Below are 20,366 nucleotides of genomic sequence, written 5' to 3' on the forward strand. Positions count from 1 at the left end.
AGTCTGTATTATTTGTCCTGATAATATTAGCTTTATTTCATCACCTGGTGTGTTTAAGTGTGTTCTGTCAGTGAAGACGTCAATATTTGTTCCTCACATTTGTACTTAGTCTATTGTTTAAATATTACAAGAAACTGGCCATTTTGTGGTGCAGTGTTTTATTAATATCTATTGTTTTTTTCTTCTTTTTTAATCATTTGTCTGCCTGTAAATTGATGAATAGATAATTGTATTTCCTTTGTCGTGAACCAGTACATCTCAAGATGTTTGTCATAAATAAATCTGAACAAACGATGCACATGAACGTGTCTCTGTATGACAGCTGCTTAAACAGGCACAGATGACGTCTCTGAGGTGGAGCATGAGGAAAGATTATGAAAACAAACAGTTTTCTCTAGAATAATAGTAACTGATGAATCATTCACTATAAGAGCAGAAACACAAATCAAGAGAGTAAACAGATTTCTGACTTAATCTCAAATGAAGGTGTTTCACAGTTTTCACTCTGCTGGTAAGGTATCAGACTAACCGTGCTGCTGAGCTCATTAATAATTCATGTACACGCACAAACAGCCTGCGGTTTGTCATTAAAACTGCATATGTAACCTATTGGGTTACACACATCTACAGGTTTACTTGCATATGTCTGCAATAACCCTCATTAATCTGCATAAGTGCTACCTGTGAAAGACAAACCCACAGCACACTTCATGCAAACAAACAAATCAACGAGTCTTTGCACTTATGTATCCTAATCACAACAACACTTTACATGTGAAATGAGTAACATGAGCACTTGTTCTCACATGAAATTTTGAATGCTGTGTAACTAGTAATTAATTACTCCATGGGAAGTTGCATAAATATATCAAAATTTGATTCTCCTGACATGAGGTGTTCCATGAAAACGGAACATGAACATCGACAGCATTAGCTGAGGGTTTGTGTATGGAGTATTTGCTGTTCATCCGAGTGTGGAGAGGCCGCTGTGACTATGGAGACTGCGAGCGTCTGTCAAGGGCACGAGTGGGTGCGTCTGAGCCGTTTCCACTGAACTCGACCCGCATGACTGTTTACACTGCTAACACTACAGGTTATGAGGTTCACAACATCTCTCACACTCTGCAAACACATAAAAAACACAGTCGAGCAGCACAGCCTTCTGATTCTATCAGCCGCTTCAGAGCAGAGCGTTTCCATTGACACAGGAGTCCTGCCATAGTAACCAAACAGGTGTGGCACCTACGCCAGGTGTGTTTGACTATCAAATAGCACAGAGAAGCGGCTCTCGGCGCATTTACAGAGTCTGTCAGCAGCAGCCGAAGACGACGCTGAGCAGAAGGGAATCAGACTACATGAAAGGTAAATACTTCAACTTTATTCGTCTTTGTTAAGAGAAGGATCTCACAAGAATGGATCTTCATGTGTTTGTGCACACTTGTTTGTGCGAATTAATCTGAATATGAAATATGGATTTGACAATGCTCTGAAAAAGCATCTAGATGGATTATAAGTATACCTGTCTAAAAAGTGCCACTGCTCTCGCTCTCTTAAGCAAATGTGACATTAATGTCCTTGCTCTTAAAAATAAAGGGGCTTTTCACAGCAGTGCCAAAGAAGAACCATGTTGGTTCCCAAAATCTTACAGTCTTAAAAAGAACTATTTTAATCATCTAAAGCAGTGGTTCTCGAGCCTTCAACACTGCACATTTTGTATTTCTCCCCAATCAAACACTTGATTCAAGTTATCAGTTTATTAGTAGAGAATCCAAGAGCTGAAGTGTGTGTGTTTGATTAAGTAGACATGCAAAATGTCAGTGGTTGAGAACCACTGATCTAAAGAACCTTTTGTCCAGTGAAAACATTCCATGGATGTTAAAAGTTATTCATGAAATGCTTCATTTTTAAGAGTATACACAGTGATTTGGCATTTAAAGAAGTTCACTTCCAGAACAAAAATTTACAGATAATGTACTCACCCCCTTGTCTTTCTTTCTTCAGTTGTAAAGAAATTGTTTTTCTCCATATAGTGGACTTCAGTGGTGCCCGTGAGTTTGAACTTCCAAAATGCAGTTTAAAAGCAGCTTCAAAAGGCTCTAAACAATCACAGCTGAGGAAGAAGGTCTTATCTAGCAAAACAGTCAGTTATTTTATATATTTTTATATAATTTATATACTTTTTAACCTCAAATGCTCGTCTTGTCTTACTCTCCTAGTACTCTTCTGGTTCATGACAGTTAGGGTATGTTAAAAACTCCCATCTCATTTCCTCCAACTTCAAAATCGTCCTACATTGCTGTTTTACCTTTTTTTGTAAAGGGCGTTTGATCTTCTTTGCACCTTCACTTTGTAAACACTGGGTTGGTAAGTCTGCAGCGATGTAGGTTGAGTTTGAAGTTAGAGGAGAAAATGAGATGGGAGTTTTTCGACATGCCCTAACTGTCTTGAACCGGAAAACAGTGTTCACACAGAGCTAGACAAGACGAGCGTTTGAGGTTAAAAAGTATATAAATTGTCAATATTTATAGAAAATAACTGATCGTTTTGCTAGATGAGACCCTTCTTCTTTAGAGCCCTCTGAAGCTTCATTGAAACTGTATTTTGGAAGTTCAAACTCACAGGCACCACAGAAGTCTATTATATGGAGAGAAATGTGTTCTTCAAAAAAATATTTCTTTACCACTTTAAAAAGAAAGACATGAACATCTTGGATGACAAGGGGGTGAGTACATTATCTGTAAATTTTTGTTCTGGAAGTAGACTTCTTTAACTCTTCGTTTCTTCCAGACTCCGCAGCAGCCTGATGAAACATGAACTGGGGATTCCTGGAGAATGTTTTAAGCGGGGTAAACAAGTACTCGACTGTCATCGGACGGGTCTGGCTCTCCATCCTCTTCGTGTTCCGCATCCTGCTGTACGTCGCCGCCGCCGAGCAGGTGTGGAAGGACGAGTTCAAGGAGTTCGTCTGCAACACGCAGCAGCCGGGTTGCGAGCAGGTTTGCTTCGACCGCTTCTTCCCCATCTCTCAAGTACGCTTATGGGCCATTCAGCTCATCATGGTGTCCACCCCGTCACTGCTGGTGGCTCTGCACGTGGCCTACAGGGAGCACCGAGAGAGCAAGTACAAGAGGAAGCTCTACCAGGATAAAGGCAGCATCGACGGAGGGCTGTTCTTCACCTACATCATGAGTCTCATTCTCAAGACGGCCTTCGAGGTGGCCACTCTGCTGGCTTTCTACTTCCTGTACAGTGGCTTCCACGTTCCCCGCTTGCTCCGGTGTGAGGAGAGCCCCTGTCCCAACACGGTGGACTGCTACATCGCAAAAGCCACAGAGAAGAAAGTCTTCCTGTATATCATGGGCTGTACGTCTATACTGTGCATAGCACTGAATGTGGTGGAGATGGTGTATATCATATCTAAGCAGTGCTGGAAGTGCTTCAGTAAGAGGTACGTTCCCGTGCACGAAAGAGAGGGTCGGCCTCCGTCCACACTCACTCTCGGTTCACCGCAGCCGCTAGTCATGTCTAAGGAGGAAGGGCTTCATTCTGCACCGGCTGAAAGGGAAAACCTCACGCTTGCTGCTGCATAAACGCTTGGGCTTTTTCACGCATGATAGAACAGCAAGGAATCACAAGTGGAAATAACAAACTACAGTCACGTAGTTAGCATGACAAATAGATGTATGAACTTTCAAAAAGGAAGAGAAAACACTTCCCTTATGTTTTGTTATATTATATACAGGGCAGAAAATTGTTCTGTAATTTGAGTATCAGCTACAGTTAGACGTCAGCATGCCCTCATACTCACAAACCGTCAACAAAACTACAGATGACAAATCACAGCCCAGATGACATGAAATACAAGTTCATTTAAAACGAGGGTAAGTTTGTCAAACACAGTATGTTTTGTGCTGAGAACATGAAGCTATTGAAAGCAAACCTGTCAATTGTATTATTCAGACTGTCAAATTGATCCTTTAGCATACTGTTGGGCGTGTGAAGCTCAAGGTAATAATAATGTTTATTTTTGTAAGATAAATAATTGCGGCACAGTCTGATTGTAAAGCCAGATGACAATCAATTGGTTAAATTGTACAGACCCTCTTTATTAAGTGTCTTTAACTACTATGTAGCTACTTTTAAATCAATCATTTGATATAAATTGTATCAAATAAATGATTTGTTATATTATAATAATGCACTTACTATGTACATTCTAGTTTTTACATTGCACTTACATTTAAAAACAGCTTTCTGTAGTTACATCTACCATTACACTACCATACATTATTTTTGATGCAAGTGCATAGTAGTTAAAGACACCTAATATAAAGTGGCACCAGCTGTACTTATGAGGACTTTATTTTCAGTGTTTTTTTTTACATGTCTAAAATAAATAACCTTGTCAGATAATCATGGTGGATCTGTGTGTTATTAAAAAAGTAAGTGGCTTGAGAACAGAACGAAAAACTAAATGATATCTACCACTATGGACTGACATATACAGTCAATGTCAAATGATGAACTATTTTTGTTTACATGTACATGGGCCATTGTACAGAATTAGTTCAAAGTCAGAGCTGGAAAAAAAGTGTTTTCCCACAAATTTTGCATGCATGAAAATTGTGTAATATCCAAGATACACATCTCTAGTAATTATAGTTAATTCTCATATTGTATTTTCAGAAAGTTTTGCAATCTTTGCCCTCTCCCCAGATTTGTCACTACCAAAACACAGTAATATATAATTTAATATGAAGGGTTATATTGACCTATTAAGATTTGCTTACATCTTCCTTGTAAATATATATATGATTAAAAACTTAAGAGGTAAATCCATAACAATTACATTTTTAACAATATTTCAAGTGTGATTTATGAGATTTGTTTTATTTTGAATCCAATTTTTCTTTTTTAAAAGGCAAAAAGTTGATAATACCGATTTCAAACTTAAGGATTCATTAGTTTCAATATACGCTGAACCAAAAACTATCATAACTCTTAGTTGATAATTTAGTATACTTTATTTTTGACAAAACATCCCACGTTTCAGTAGTGACAGCACTTTTTTTGTGATGACAGTAATGCTTTGGTAGCGACCACATCACATTGCACATTTTAACCCACATACTAAAACCCTACTAAAACATACTACAAGACTAAAAAGTTGCATAGCTGTACTAAAATTTTTATTTTATTACTTTTTTTTTTTTACTTCACTTGTATAAAAAAAATGTATTTCAAAAAAACAACAGTGGAATAAAAGGCAAAAATTATGTTGAAATTTAGGGGTTAGGGCTCAGGACAGCCACTTCCCAATTGCAAATACCCATTAATGATAATTTTATATGCTTTAGGATAACTGATATTTTAAATATTATTGTGGGTTTCAATAGATAATAGAAGGATCTTAATAAACATCCAAGATTTTAATACTTAAATGCATTTTAAATGTGTTTTTTTTTTTTTTTTTGGTTGTGGAACAGCAGTTTGCACCAATCCTGTAGAATGGCCCATACATGGTATAACAGTTTTTAATCATGTTTGAACCCTAAACATATCCCTCATAGCAGTTTTAGAATCTCAGTAAAACATTTACTATGATGAACCTTCAAAATCATAATCTGTGGTGACTGTGCATGTAAGGACGAGACTGACGCAGAATAACAAAATGCAAGCTGTATTAAATTGGTTGCTATTGATTAACATACAGACTGCTGGTGGCAGTAGTTGATCAAAGAGCCACACACAACATTATTGACAAATTTCAGATTTACAAGGTAAACAGGACCAAAACAGTTACGAATTATACACAGCACTACATAACATCAGAATTGATAATGATTCACTTCCAGCTGGATAGAAAAAGTCCAATGGAATATTAAAAATTACGAGTCTATCCAACACTCAAAAAGAAAAAAATAAACTCCAAAGGCAACAGAAATGTGCTGAACAGCTTCATAAGGACATACATGCTTTAGAGGTATTTCATTATCTACTGCAACTATAAAGTGAGCTTAACATACACAGTTCTGTTAAGTAATAAACATCGCACTAGGGACCTTAAAGATAGTGGGCGTGTAGTGTTTTCCAGATCCTCAAACATCCCACAGCTTCTCGACAAGCGACGATCATTCAGCAGTCACATCCAACTAGAGATCAACTACCAGTTACAACTAATGATTGGGCACTGGTTTGCAGCAAGTTAGCTCTCAACCTTATCCTGAGTTCAGACAACATGACACGAGGGTCTGTACATTAATTCTCTTTTTGAAGGATCACCGTGGGTCGCATTTCATGAAGCTGCTTGAGAAGAATTTCAAAGACACCCGAAAAAACTTTTTGCACCTCGAAGGTGACGTTGCTGAGCGAGTTCAACTTCTGAGGATTTTTAAATTCAACAAGTTGCAGGACTTCTCTCGAATGCAAATTGGCATCAGCTCTTTTGCACACGACCGTCGCGGTCTTGAGGTGGAAAGTCGTTTTTTTGCGCGCATTTCCGTTCAAGGGTACCGTAGCTTTTCTCTTCTGGGACGTCTTCGATTCCTGCAGAAACTGAAGGAAGGAAACCTCAAATCCCATGGGCTTGAATGAACTAAGCGGTGTGTTTTGACCAGAGGCATCTTCCTGTGCCAGGGTAGTGCTGGACGACGTGGAATCAGAGTTTAAGTCCACGTAATTGACTGCAGAACTTCTTGCTGTTCTAAGTCTCGTCACCCTTTTAGGTCCTAAGGACTTGTCCGATTCGCTTCCCTTGCGTGGACGTCCTCTCCGTCTCTTAACTACCACAGATATCTCAGAGCATGTGTCGGTAGAAGGCTTTCCGTCAGACAGATCGACATCCTCTGTGCTCTCTTTCTCAGACGTGGGCTTCGAGAACTCGGACTCGCTCTGGCCAGGCTCAGTGACTTCCTCATTCTCAGTGGTCTCGATGGAGCTCTCCTCCGAATTATCTGTGTCGTCGCTTCTGGAAGCGATGCGCTTGTATCTGGATCTGGGGATCTTTTTACAGTATATGAAGTTGCTTCTCTGTTCTTCCAGGTACTGTTTTGGGAGTCCATGCTGAAGATAATGCTTCATTATATTTCGTTCAGAACTGGTCACCGTTTCGCAACCCTTTATCATACAAGCGTACTGCAGTTGCAAACGTTTGGTGCACATCGCAGAGGCTTCTTCCTGTGTTTTCAAAATGGGTTTTCCATATTTGGTCCAGCTATTCTTGCTAGCTTTTCTCTTTTTAACAGCTACCTTCTTAACGGGTTTCTTGTTGGTTTCTCGGTTTTCTTTCTCGACAACGTCAATTTCGTACTTTCGGGGACGACCAAGTTTAACCCCACTTTTGCCTTCTCGTGGGTTCATGAGAAGCCGTTTGTACACGTCTTGGTGTTTCTTCATGGTGTGTCTCAGTAGATTTGACCGCGTGCTGTACGCGCATTCACATCCTTCCACCGGACATCTGAACATCCCCTCCACGGGGTCAACTTTTGAGATCTTGGTTTCTTTATGGTCCTGATCGACATGGCTGATGTACTTCCAGAAAGCGGTGAAGGTCTCAGAGCAGTTCGGCTGATCACACTGAAACCTGCCCAGGTTGATGCTGCACATCATGGCCCCTGCTTTCTCAAGGGCTAATTTGTGGAGCTGAAGGTAGTGCTGGAGCAAGTCTGGAACGGACTGAAAAATGCAAGAACAGTCTTTGACTTGACACCTGAACTCATCCACCTCCTTGATGTCCCCGTCCAGCTTGTCATCATTCTCTTCATTTCCATCCTTGTCCTCGGCCTCCTCTTCAATCTGTTCATCTTGACTGTTGACCTCAAATTTAGGCAAAGCAGACTGGTGCACAGCTTTATAATGTAGAATCAAATTGTGTTGAATTGTAAAAGCTGCCACACACCCCTGATGAACACAACGGTAAGGTCTGTAAGGGCTAAATACGTCATCGGCCTCTGATTTTTTCTCTTTCGTTTTTTTAGGAGATTCTTTTGGCTTTGCCACTCGAGGCTTGCTAGGAGGTTTGGGCTTTTTGTCCAAGGACTGATTTACTGCCTGTACTGGTGCTGAAGGATTCTGGGTAAATGGGGCTATGGGCAGAATCTCTTTTAATGGGGACACATGGGTCGGACCGGAAACTGGAGACTTTGTGGGAAACCATACTTTGGCTTTCTGATCCATTCGTGGAGTCACTGAAGAACGGCCGGACACAATCACCGATGGCTGAAACGGCACCTGATTTGGCAGAGTTACTGTCGGATTCCCCACTGCAAGACTTTTGCCCTGAGACACAAAAGCCGTGGTGCACTGTGATATTTTGACATTATCTTCTCTCGATGCACACACGGCATGGTTCTGCTGTTGACGTGCATCCACAAGTGGAGTGTTTTTAACTGATTTGGGAATCTCTGGCACTGGACAAGGGCTTCCTCTGTCACTCTCCAGGAGCCTGTGATTGGACTGAGACTTAATTTTCATCTTCTTAATGTCTTCCTGTGAAAAATTGTGAACCGTCATATAATGGGCTTTGAGGTTAGAGTTGCGTGTGAAGGCCTTTGAACATTTTTGACAGCTGAAAGGGGCGACATTAAACTGGTCTTTCATTTGCGTAAGCATGTCATCTGTGTAATTATGCAGCTTGACAAGGTGTTTAAAAAGAGCATCTTTTGTCATGGCACTGTAAGTACAACCATTTGCATCACACGCAAATGGTTTCACATAACTTGGTATCTCACGGGGTGGTTCTTTGGGCTCTGGTTTATTAGGCTGTTCAACTTTCACCACAGGACTTTCCACAGTTGTGGTAACCTCACTGATTTCTTTGTCTAGGTCAAGCTTCTCAAGAGCTTTTTGAATTTCCAACACTTCATCCACTTTGGTTACAGGTGTATGGTTGGGCTGATCATTGACAGCACTTCCTGAAAACGCAGATGAAAGGGTGTTAATTAAGCCATCATCTGGGCTCACGTCATCAAATTGCGAAACGATCTCCACAGGGACTTCGGTCGTGTTTTCCGCAGGCTGCTGCTCACTTTGAGGTGCATTCTGAATCAAGTTTGAGGTACGCTGTGGATCCGCACTGACAGGACTTGCAACAGACATTTGTGAGCAGGAACTGTCAACACTTGAGCCACGAGGCAAGCTGCTTTTTTTGTGAAGGTCTCCAGCCAATATCTGCTCACGTAGTCTTTCTTTGACACTCTTTTCAGACATCAGATTTTGAGTAAGACTTGCCATGGCTGCCAGAAGTCCATCATTTGATAAGTCACTTGCATTGCTGTTTGTTGTTCTTTCCTTGATATCTTTAATGTTGTTTGAAGTTTCAGCTTGAAGAATTTGACTGACATGATCTGATGAGCCACTATTCAGGCTGGATGTAGATCGGTCATCAGCCAACAACTGAGAAAGAAGAGGATCGCTGACACTCTCATTAAACATTGGGTTAGACGTCTCAGAATAACTTGCTTGTAGCTGATGTTTGACACTACCAGTGTGCTGTATGACACTAGTTTCTGACATACGACTGCTCTGAGCAAATGGACCACAGGGGTTTGAAACAGTTTGCTGTTCTTGTCCAGAGCTCACACACAGATTCGACGGGCTTTGCTTCAACACTCCTCCCGTCTGTTTGTCATTGCTAGTGTAGGTGCCGTTAGCTTGGGGAAAAGTGACATTCGGGAACAATTTTGGATCAAGAGGGCCCTTAAGATGCGGCAGGTTCACATACGAAGACGACGCTGGATGAGGTGAGTTAAGAAGATCGAGAAATGAGCTGGGGAGATCTGCTGTCAGGTCAGCTTCATCAAATGGCTTACAATGAGCCCGCTTAGATAAATGTCCTCCCAGAGATTTGGGACTCTGGAATTCTCTATAACACCTGCAGCAAATGAACTTGCCATCTTTAATAATGGCAGGCCATTTTGTTCTTCTGCTTCGCTTAACTTTTTTGTTGTCCCCATCATTTGATACATTTCCAGTGTTACTCTGATAACTTGGAGAATTCCCATTGGACGGGGGAGTTTCATTGTTAGGAAGTGGTAAACCTATAGCTGTCTCTCCAGATCTCTCCAGCTTCACCAAAGACTGAGTACTGGTTATTGCCGAGAACGATTCATTGTTTGTTTGCTGGGGGTAAGCTGCTGAAGCATCTCTGGGAACTGAATTGTTCAAATTGTCAGTGTAAGAGGGCAACACAGACATTTGAGCAGATCCCAGATTTGCTTCTGCTACTGAATTAACGGCTGCCACCACATTAGGACTCACGACTGGCTGCGGTGGAATGAGATTGACAAGTGAATGCAGACTGTCATCTGAGGTGCCATTGAGTTTTTGAACACTCTCTGGTTGAGCTGGTGCCGGTTTAACATTAGGATTATTATGCGGTTGTAGAGTAGTATAGTTTATTACCCTCTGCTGTGCATTTTCACTAGAAGCTGCATTCACGTGAGTAAAATGACTGCCAGAAAGGGTGTTCACGTTTTGGGTCATTGACTGAGAATGACATGTCTGTTGTTGGAGTACCGAATTGTTCCTGGGGTCCCACAAATGGTCTGCTGCCATTTGAGGCTGGTTTGTGCCATTTCCAAGCTGAGAGAGAACAATGGGATCTAATATATTGTCCATTTCACTGGTACGGATATGCCCTGGGGAAGCAGTGACATGAGAGGAGACGGAAGGATAGTTGGGGTTTGTACAGTTGTTTGGGAAAGGAGGAGGTTGGCCAAGTGGATTCTGTGTCTGAACAACAAGCCCAGGCACTCTTTGGGCCAGCTGTTGTTGTGGTTTGACAACTGAATTGCGGCTTCCATTTACAGACACAGATCTGGGTGTGGGATTGTTCTTCTTTGCTAGTTTCCACTGCGTGTAAAAGTCAGGGTGAACAGCCTTCATGTGCTTAGTGACACTTCTGTAAGAACTATAGTCCCGAGTACAAGATTCATGTGGACATTTGTGTCTCTCTTTCACCACTTGGACAGTGTTTGTGTCTACTGCTTTCACTGATTTGTTCTCTAATACTTGTCCATTATTTGGTACGGAAGCCATTTGTAGAGGAAGGTTCTGAGAAACAGGAGGAAGCATCTGACCCAAGGAGACAAGCGGTGCTGCACTGTTGGAAGCCTGTGTTGGAGTCGTCATGTTACTGCTATACAGACTCTGATAGGGTGCTTGACTTGGAGGCAATGGATTAGGATTGTACTGCCTAAATACTTCATTGCTATTGTTGTATAATGGAGTAGCACCTGAATCAACTGTCTGCAGCTGACCATCAGTTGGCGGGACAGGCAGAAAGTCCTCCAATACACTCTGGTATGAAGATGTAGATGGCATGGGATCTGAATCACTCATCAAGGCCTCCAGAAGAGACTCCTCTGGTCTGTGCTGATTCAAGTGAGGCATGTGAGTGCCCACGGCTGACTGGCCCAGTCGGTCATTGATCTGGGGGATATGCTGCTGGATGGGATTTTGATTGATGTGTTGTTGTTCAGGTTTACTTGTCCCCTCTTGAGCAGAAACTGTAAAAGCGCTATTTAGCATATTTTCAACAGAATGTTTTACTATCACCATGCCAGACGGACGATCCACCTGAGACTCATTGTTGCCATTGTCATTCAAACTGGCGACAGAGAGAGAGTCAGGCTGAGCAGAGCCCTGATCTTTTTGATTGGAGTGGTCTGGATGAGGTTCTGCTGGTTGAATACTTTGACTATCAGTGCCCTGGCCTTCCATTTTCTTGACGTGGCTCTCTGCATGGAGGTCTAACTCAGACTGTGAATGAAACACTTTACCACAGTCCGGTGCTTTGCAGGTAAATGTTTTGTAATGCTGTGCCTCATGGTCATACAGTTTGTAGGCTTCATGAAAAATCTTGCCGCAACCTGGAAACATACACTTAGCCTTGAAGACCGGGTGGTCTTTCTTATGTACAATAAGTTCGGCATTGGAGTCAAAGCTGGCTTTGCAATTAAGCTGTATGCAGATGTATGGTTTGGTGCCACAGTGCATCTGGAGGTGATCATTTAGGTGATCAACACTGACAAATTGACGACGGCAATACTGGCACACCACTTTCGTGCTCTGCATTTCAAGGAATCGCTTTGCTTCTTCGTTGTCGCCATGATCTTTCACATGGGCAACGAGATTGCGGAAATATTTAAATCCCCTCCTGCAGCTATGGACTGGACAAATATTTCCTTCACAAGAGTCACTGGCATTTCCATTGCTAAGTTTGTTGGACTGCCCACCAGAGTTATTTTTTGTCTTTGTCTTACGCACCTGATTTTCACTGCTTTTAGCTTTCAAGGCAGCTATGACAGGAGCTGCTGTTTTGGGGTTGGCTAACTGCTTGGTAGTCTTCATTGCGGCGAGACGCTCTTTACAAGAAAGTTTCACATGTGATGCAACGTGTGGTTCAAGAGTCTCTTTTGTTTCAAATGTCTCCATACATATTGGGCAACTGTAGTGGCCATCTTTGAAGTGAGTCTGTGCATGACGCACTATTCGGTGACCGAGAAACTCCTTATCGCATAAAACACAGTACTGCATGTAAGCTTGCCAGTTTCTAAATCTAGCTGAGACAAAACCTTTTTCTCTCAACTTTTTCATCTCTCTGTTCTTCTGCTTCTGATCTGCTATTTCATTTAGTTCATTCGTCGCATCCACAAAACGCTGCGAGACATCCTTGAACTCCTCACTAAATGTCTCTTCACCTAAGCCTTCAGGGTCACCGTCGTTCAGTTCATCGATGGAGGACACAATGGAGGCCTCCTCCCCCATAAGACCTAAACAGTGGCGTTTTAATGCCTTCCAGTTCCAGAACTCAGGATCAAAAGGCCACTGGGTTTTGAGGACTAAAAGGACCTCACAGCGCAGCGAGTTCGGTACTGGTAGATCTTCCTCGTCTAGCTTCTGGTCTGGCTCATTGTAAAGAGTTTCCACCGCATAGTAAGAGTCCACGGTTGGCTCCAGGAGAAACTCTGTCAGTTGGCAGGCCCTTTTGATCTCCAGGTCCGAGGGTAAGAGGCAGCAAATGGTTTTGCAGACAGTGGCCTTGGTGCTTCCTTGGCACGATTCCAACCGCAGAGCTTGTATACAGATCTCAACACAAGTTGAAAGTCCAGCTTTGTCCATCTGGTGATTTGGAAAAGGTATATTTAGTATTTAGTATTACATTTAAAATGAAGTGCATCAAGTGAGAAAAAGAGAAGGCTCACCTCTGACTGGATGACTTTAATGAAAAAGAGCAGGTGGAACACAGTTTTAGACAGAAATGACATCTGACGGCATCGGTCCAAAAAGCCTTGCTCTGAAGTCTCTAATCGTTTAAGCAGTTTCCCCCAGAATAGAGTCAACTCCCTGCCAGAGAACACATGACATCTGTCAAATTGTTTAGAAATGAAAGATGACACATTAAATTACAACTTGTATGAAGCCTTTTTTTACTATATTTATCATAGTTGCAGCAAATTCTTATTGGTCATTTTCTAATTCGTAATTGTGACTTGCCAAGCACAGTAGGAGTCCTCTTGAAGAATCTGACGAGTCAAAAAAACAGAACACAATGTAAATGCAGCTTTCTCGTCACCATCAGCCTCAAGGTTACAAATCATCTCTAAAGCATCACGACAGTCCACTCTTGAGAGCTGGAAAGGTAGGGAAAGAAATGGTGAGATGCAAACAAAGAAGCACATATTTTCAATAAACAGTCTACTAGTCTTACCTCTTCCATTATAACATCCTGTGGAGCAGAAGTGCACAAACAAACGAGGTACATCTGCTTAAAGTGTCCCTTCTCCTCAAATTCAGAGAACTCAGCACATGCCTTGGCCAGCGACGCAGCCTGATCTACACAGCTCTCTTTGATCAGGTGCTTGACTCGCATCCTCAGCAGTGTTTGTCCTTCCAGAGTGAGGAACTCACAGACTAGAGAGAAAATAAACACTTTTTCAATGCTTGTGTAATACAGAATGATAGGCCAATGCTTCGAAAATGTCAGTTCTGTTGTCAGGTCATATTTGACAAGAGAGAAACATTCATTTATAAAGATCGGAGGATAGCGAGCAGCACCTTTCTCTTGTGGGGGCATGTCATTCGTGAGAATGCCCTGCAGTGTGGGATTGCTCCAGACCCCTTGCTCTTGTGCGATGGTGGAGAGAATCATCAGATTGCTGATTCCCTTCTCCTGTACCAGAGGACGGGCAATCTACAGACATGACAGCACACAAAATAAAACAGTGGAAAACAACCTGCAGTGCAAACAGCATGTTTATTATTTGTTGTTGACTATCAAGTTATGGACTTAGGACATTACTTACAAAGTACTACTGTCCATTACTGTAGAAGACAACAAAGCTGACCAATGCAGATACGAGTAACTAAAAACTTAGCAATCTAGTAAATTTACCTGGACAGATGACCTAAACCTGTCCCACAATGTATCTGGGATATTTCGGGGCAGAGAGAGCAGCAACTCTGCACAGCTTCTACAGAAAGAAAGGTAACAATAACACAGTAAAAAATAGAAAAAGACGTTTCAGCTTTTTCAAGTGAATTACTAGCACACCTAAGCGCATACTTACAGCGAGAGCCTTTCAAGCACGACTGGCACCTCTTCACACTGGGCAGAAAGGTACGGGGACGCCTGCGCAAAGCTCAGCAGTGCAATGATGTAAACCTCCAGTACTGGTAACGGCTCCTCCTCAATCCTCCACAGACTGGCATACTCCACCAGTGTCTGAAATAAGCACAAATACCCATGTGAATACAATATTACCAGCAGTTTGCCTATATTTGGCAGCACATTTGGGTTACTCGTTAGGGATGGACACTAGTACTCAAAATTGTCACGGATGATCAATGATGAAAACGTTACCATTTGACATAAAAAAAAAAAAAAAAGAAAGATTCAGTTAAGTGGCAATCTGTCACAAACATAATTATAACGAGAACTGTGCCGTAGGAGTGTTGTGAATTCTTCGTGTTTAGTTGACTGTGTTTTTGTGTTTTTGATTATATTGGTTTGCATACACATCAGGAGTTACACATGCTGACTAGCACAGTCATGATAACTTGTGCATTGGCATCATTTTGTGCTGTGCATGTAACATCACTTTTATGTTGTTTTTTTCTGTGAGATCTCATATAGGAGGCACTGGGTTAATTAACTCACTCCAAAGTGCTTGAGTTCACTGTTCATTTACTCTTCAACTCCAGCTCACACTGCGCAAATAGCAATGCCTTGCCTTGTTATTAGAAGCAATCATATTTCTTTGTTTCTTTTTCAAAAACTCTGATAATAAAAGAACTGCATTATTATAATGATCTGCATACTATGACACAATGCTTTGATACTGTAATTGTGACTCACTTATAGTAAAGACAAACAGTTGTGTGTAATGAATATATGTGCCTTTAAATCATTCAGTCATGTTAAATGATCACTAAATGATCTCTAAATGTTTGGCTGCTCAAATGCATCCAAATGCCATGAAAACACTCTGCTTGTATGATACATTTTAGACAACAAAATAGGTGTAACAGTTCTGTTTTTCTTGTTTTCATGCTTATCCACACCTGAAAATTACTCAAATTCCATACTTTCCCTCCCTATCAGTCAGTAAAAATGAACTTTTCTACACAAACATTAGTCATTTTTGCTCCATTGTAATGTATTTTTTAACATAATAGATACGACAAAAGTAGAATATCATTGACCCTGATGCCAATACCAGATTGAACAAACTCTTTCATTTACAAAACAAATGATGCATCCCTAATACACAAAAGAAAATGGTACAGACAAACAGCCTGACATCACAAGAAAGGTTACATTTACTAGAGCGCAATGAAATCCATTTTATTTTTTTCATTATTTCGTTTTTTCTGTTTTCATTTTTCTGGATTCCATATTTTCCATTTTAATTTTTCTGAACTCTTTTTTTTTTTTTTTTTTTTTTGAGGTTAAATTACATTTTATTAATCAGAAAGCAAGTCTAATGAATTACAATTATAAAAGTTATACAATTTTTTATTGTTACGGAATTCTGTTTAAGCATGTCTAATTATTTGAATGCATAAAAACTACTTAATTTATAAAGTTTATTTTTACAATATTTACATTTTTCTGGTTATCAAATGAAGGCATAAACTATTTATTTTATTTATCTTTTAATCAAATAATTTTTTTTAACAAACTGTATTTTTTGGCAAAGAAAGTTACTATTAAAATTAAAACATGAAAGAAATTCTGTGTGATTATTCCATAATACAATAAAGTTATAACAATTTCAGTGATAACAGTAGTACTTTTGATGGGTTGTCATGAATACCTTCACATTTCTGTGTGTATATGACGATAGTTTCTCTCAAAAGAAACGGTAAAATACTCAAAGTAACTTTAGAACTTTCTAGAAACAGGGTTTACACAACTTAGTTAACTTCAAATTCAAGGACCTTTCAAGGACTTTCCAGGTCCAACACCCTCAAATTCAAGGACTTAATGTGGGGACACATTTCAAGTAAGAGCAAGGTTACATCGAGTTACCTTGTAAAATACACGGTGAGAGTTCTCATGTGTCAAACACAACTATGCAAAAAAGTTTTTTTTTTTTTTTTGGTATATGACAGTTCTGATATTCTATTTGTATTACTGTTTTGCATAAAACTGAACAATATTTGGTATATCCTATACTGGGTAAAGATCTAAAATGATCTGAAATTAACTGAAATTTTTATTTATAGGCCACGAAATGTTGGCAAAATAACACAGCAGACTGGAGGGAATAATATGGAATAATTTTTTGCAGAAAACTTATTGCACAAAATAAATTCAAGCACTTTCAAGGACCTGAATCCATGTATGTTTATCTTCTAAAACTTTCCAGGGCCTTGACATTTTTTTTTTCAGATTCACAAACTTTCAAGGATTTCAAGGACCCGTGGGAACCCTGTAGAAATGTTGTTCATGTATTTATGTTCTCATTTGGAGAAACGGCAGACACTGAAATCACCGTGAACATCACACGCACTTTAGTCTGTGTGTAGTAAACAAAACTGCATGTCTGCACCATTCACACACAATATTCATCTTTTTGCTTAATATTTAGAGATACTAGTCCATATCGCGATTTAAGTGCAAAAATGGACATCCCAAACACAGATGCCAGCCATACACACATCTCTAAAGGTCACAGGTCATCAGAGCGAAGCTCTCACTAGGACACGAGCTGCACTATTCTTAAATCACATCATCAAACCTGCCTGCATTAATATGACTGATGTAACAGTCTTTGAAATCACTCGAACATGTAAGGACCAAGGTTGACTAAGTTGACTAAAGGATCATTTAAAGATTTGTATTACATATATTTTAAATATTACTGTTTTCAAAGCCTCAAAGGAAATCATACAGGCCTATGTGATTACAAGTCAAATAAGAATGAAAGACCTTGCAACAAAAGTGAAATGAGTAGTGAATAATGAAGACCAATTATGCCATTAATCATAATTACTGTATGACTAATCATATCATTTTTTCAAAATGTGACACTTGTGACAACCTCATTTATAATGCAGTAGTGTGCAATTAGGAAGAAATAGACATTTTACACCGATATTGGACGTGTATTGGCCAATATGCAAAATTCATTAGGATCTGTGAATGAAGAGAGGTACTGGTGCAAACTGTGACAGAGACTGCAAGCCTGATTTGTGACACTTATGAAAGCTTAAGTATATCAGGCTGAAAATAACAAACCAATCAGTTATGTTGTTTCTAGGCTACAAAGGAGTTGAACTCTAGTGTGGGTTTACTGGGTAAATGATAGTTATAGACGAGATGTTACTCAAGTCACTATCTGTAGAAAGAACAGCCTGTTCACTGTCTAAAATCTCTCTCTGTCTTTCCACACACATACACCTGCTGGCTGACTGCACATCGCTGCTCGCACCCCAGAAATGTCCCTGCTGCACGCCACTGTTGTTTCCCCTCAAGATCTGAGGTGTTAAAATGTCCCTCAAATCAGTAAAACGCTGAGCACTGTGATATTCTCCAACAAACTCTGCCAGCTTTAACAGCAGCCTTCACTCTTATCCTGAGCTAAGAGAACAGATGAAACAAGACTGTCTCACAGAAAACTGACATCTACATATCAGAGAAACATCACAACAGATATATAGGTCAGTGGACCATCAGAGCAAAACATGAGCACAGCGACTCACAGACACACTTTATGCAGCGGAAAAACAAACATCAACTAATGCACACACAAAGAAAAGGAGCTCACGAGACAAACCGTCAGAGAACAAATTGATCATAATGTCTTTTCTGACGATATGTTAATAAACGCCGTCTGTGATAGCGCTGTGCAGCGAATGGTAGATGAAGATGTGCAGCTAGTAATCGATTACGTTGGCATGCAGAGAGAATCCGATTATGATGATGCTGCCGATGATAATAGTTACAACAAAGAGTTCATGCTGATACTGAAATAGAGAAAGTGTCAGATTATAATGATGTGCAGTGTCAGATTATCATGTTCAGTGCACGTTACAATCTGCCAATCACTGCACATCACTGTAGATCATCAGGAAAGCAGCAGGTTAAAATAATGTGCAGTGAGTTTCAGATTACAATATCACTGCAATTTATAATTTGCCAGTCTCTGCATATCATTACAGATTATACATTAATTGAGAGTCAGTCAGTGTAATCTGACACTAATAATGAATATTATCTACAAAAGCTGCATGCATTTCAATGCATTGCATGTTATTTTCATGTGCAGTAAATAACAGACTATGGTGAGATGTGCAGTTAGTAATATATTATACTGATGTCCAGTGGGTGACAGATGATCGGTTATGCCAATGAAGCGCAGTGAAGGACACATGATGATGATGTTCTGCACTGAGTTATTGATCATGAGCAGCAGTGAGTGGCAGATGATGGCGGTGATCAGTTATTAGTGACTCCGCTTCTGCAGTTGTGCGTGCGCTGCGTGCTTGTTTACAATCCTGCGTGTGATGCACACAGACGCTCACTGAGGCTCAAAATCGACGCCGAATGACTGACTGACTCCTTACAAACGCGCTAACACAGCAAAGCATTATCTTACGTCGTCAAGCAGCAGCTCTCCTTAGCGAGTTTATTGCATTGCTGTCAGTGTGTGCGAGTGTTTATGAGCGGAGCAGCGTTGAGCCACAGGCAGCATTACGGGACAATCTGCGCTCACCTGACAGAACTCATAGCAGTACTGTGACGCTCGCTCGTCAGGAGACTCCTGGCTGTTTTTCAGAGCCGCTGCTAGCTCTTCCAGACGCGTCGTGAGCGCGTTTAAAGCGCTGGAAGGGTCGCTCCGCTCGCTGCGGTCCCGCTCGGCCTCTTCGTCCGCCATCTTCACTTCCAATTCCGCCGCGTACGCACAGCGCGTCACGTGACGCCCGATCACTGTGCGTCCTGACGTACTGGCCGAGACACGTGACACCACCGACGGCACTGCGCTCGGGTCAAGCGTTTCTCAATTATGCAGCGTTTTGTAATATCATTTCATATTATAAACGGTTTTTGGAAGAAAAAAAATATTTGGACCCTTGAGTGTTATAAACTAATATCCTGCATGAATACTGTATAGAGGCAATTAACAAAGGAAGACAGACAGGTCATCAACCCCTAAAAATGTAGGTTTTTCCATTAGATAAACTGTACAGAAAGCAAAGGTGAGTACAACATCGTAAAATAGAAAAAAACTGGAGGATTGACAGGCCCACAGCACAATCAGAAGATAATTTCTGAGAGATAACAACTTATATGATAGTCTGTCTCAAGAAATCTGCAAGAAGTCTTAAAGGGACAGTGCACCAGAAAATGATCAGTCAGTCATCATTTACCCTCGAGTTTTTCCTGTATGAGTTTCTTTCATCTGTTAAACACAAAAGAAGATATTTTGAACAATGTTTGTAACCAAATAGTTAATGGTCCCTATTAACTTACATTTTTTCCCCAATACTATGAAAGTCAATGGCTACCAGCAACTGTTTGGTTACCCATATTCTTCAAAATATTCTTCAAAAGAAAGCAGTTGTTCATATCTGTGAAGGTGAGGAAGGCTGGTTTGATGCATCCACGGAAAACTTCTTTTACGATTGACGAGTGTCTTTCTAATTCCAGTTCAACCACATTTGAGCTTGTTTGTACTGTTTAAACATAGCGTATTAATTATACATTAACAACAATAACAAATACATTCCAGTATCTTTATTAGTATAGCCTGGTCATAGTCATTTTAATACTGTCAATGGATGGAACATTTGACACAAACTAACTAAAACATAACAGAATCCATGAAATACATTGACAGTAGTTACTAGTGTCTGTG

At 40.5% G+C, this 20,366-nt stretch overlaps 2 protein-coding genes across 2 annotated transcripts; one reads left to right on the forward strand and one right to left on the reverse strand.

Annotated features, from left to right (window-relative positions):
• Positions 1-1,107: 1,107 nt before the first annotated feature.
• On the forward strand, positions 1,108-4,430 carry gjb7 (gap junction protein beta 7). Its single transcript, XM_051137972.1, has 2 exons — positions 1,108-1,362; positions 2,788-4,430. Exon 2 carries the CDS (start codon positions 2,811-2,813, stop codon positions 3,588-3,590), a length of 780 nt encoding a protein of 259 aa, XP_050993929.1. The 5' UTR covers positions 1,108-1,362; positions 2,788-2,810; the 3' UTR covers positions 3,591-4,430.
• A 1,234-nt stretch (positions 4,431-5,664) lies between these two features.
• Positions 5,665-19,397, reverse strand: znf292b (zinc finger protein 292b). The gene is made up of 8 exons (XM_051137927.1): positions 19,224-19,397; positions 14,571-14,725; positions 14,396-14,474; positions 14,059-14,194; positions 13,712-13,914; positions 13,498-13,634; positions 13,206-13,347; positions 5,665-13,122 (listed from the first exon to the last, which is right to left on the reverse strand). The coding sequence occupies exons 1-8, from the start codon at positions 19,383-19,385 to the stop codon at positions 6,259-6,261; spliced, it is 7,878 nt and encodes a 2,625-aa protein (XP_050993884.1). The 5' UTR covers positions 19,386-19,397; the 3' UTR covers positions 5,665-6,258.
• Between the last annotated feature and the right edge of the window lie 969 nt (positions 19,398-20,366).

The sequence above is a fragment of the Labeo rohita genome, chromosome 20 (genome assembly GCF_022985175.1).
Source record: "Labeo rohita strain BAU-BD-2019 chromosome 20, IGBB_LRoh.1.0, whole genome shotgun sequence".
Classification (NCBI taxonomy): Eukaryota; Metazoa; Chordata; class Actinopteri; order Cypriniformes; family Cyprinidae; genus Labeo; species Labeo rohita.

Excerpts from the sequence above, each read along its gene's own strand:
- znf292b (XM_051137927.1), bottom strand. The coding sequence starts at position 19,385 with ATGGCGGACGAAGAGGCCGAGCGGGACCGCAGCGAGCGGAGCGACCCT. Across the intron at positions 14,726-19,223 it reads ACTGCTATGAGTTCTGTCAG|ACACTGGTGGAGTATGCCAG; the intron begins GTGAGCGCAGAT and ends TGCTTATTTCAG. Across the intron at positions 13,635-13,711 it reads AGGATGTTATAATGGAAGAG|CTCTCAAGAGTGGACTGTCG; the intron begins GTAAGACTAGTA and ends CTACCTTTCCAG.
- gjb7 (XM_051137972.1), top strand. The coding sequence starts at position 2,811 with ATGAACTGGGGATTCCTGGAGAATGTTTTAAGCGGGGTAAACAAGTAC.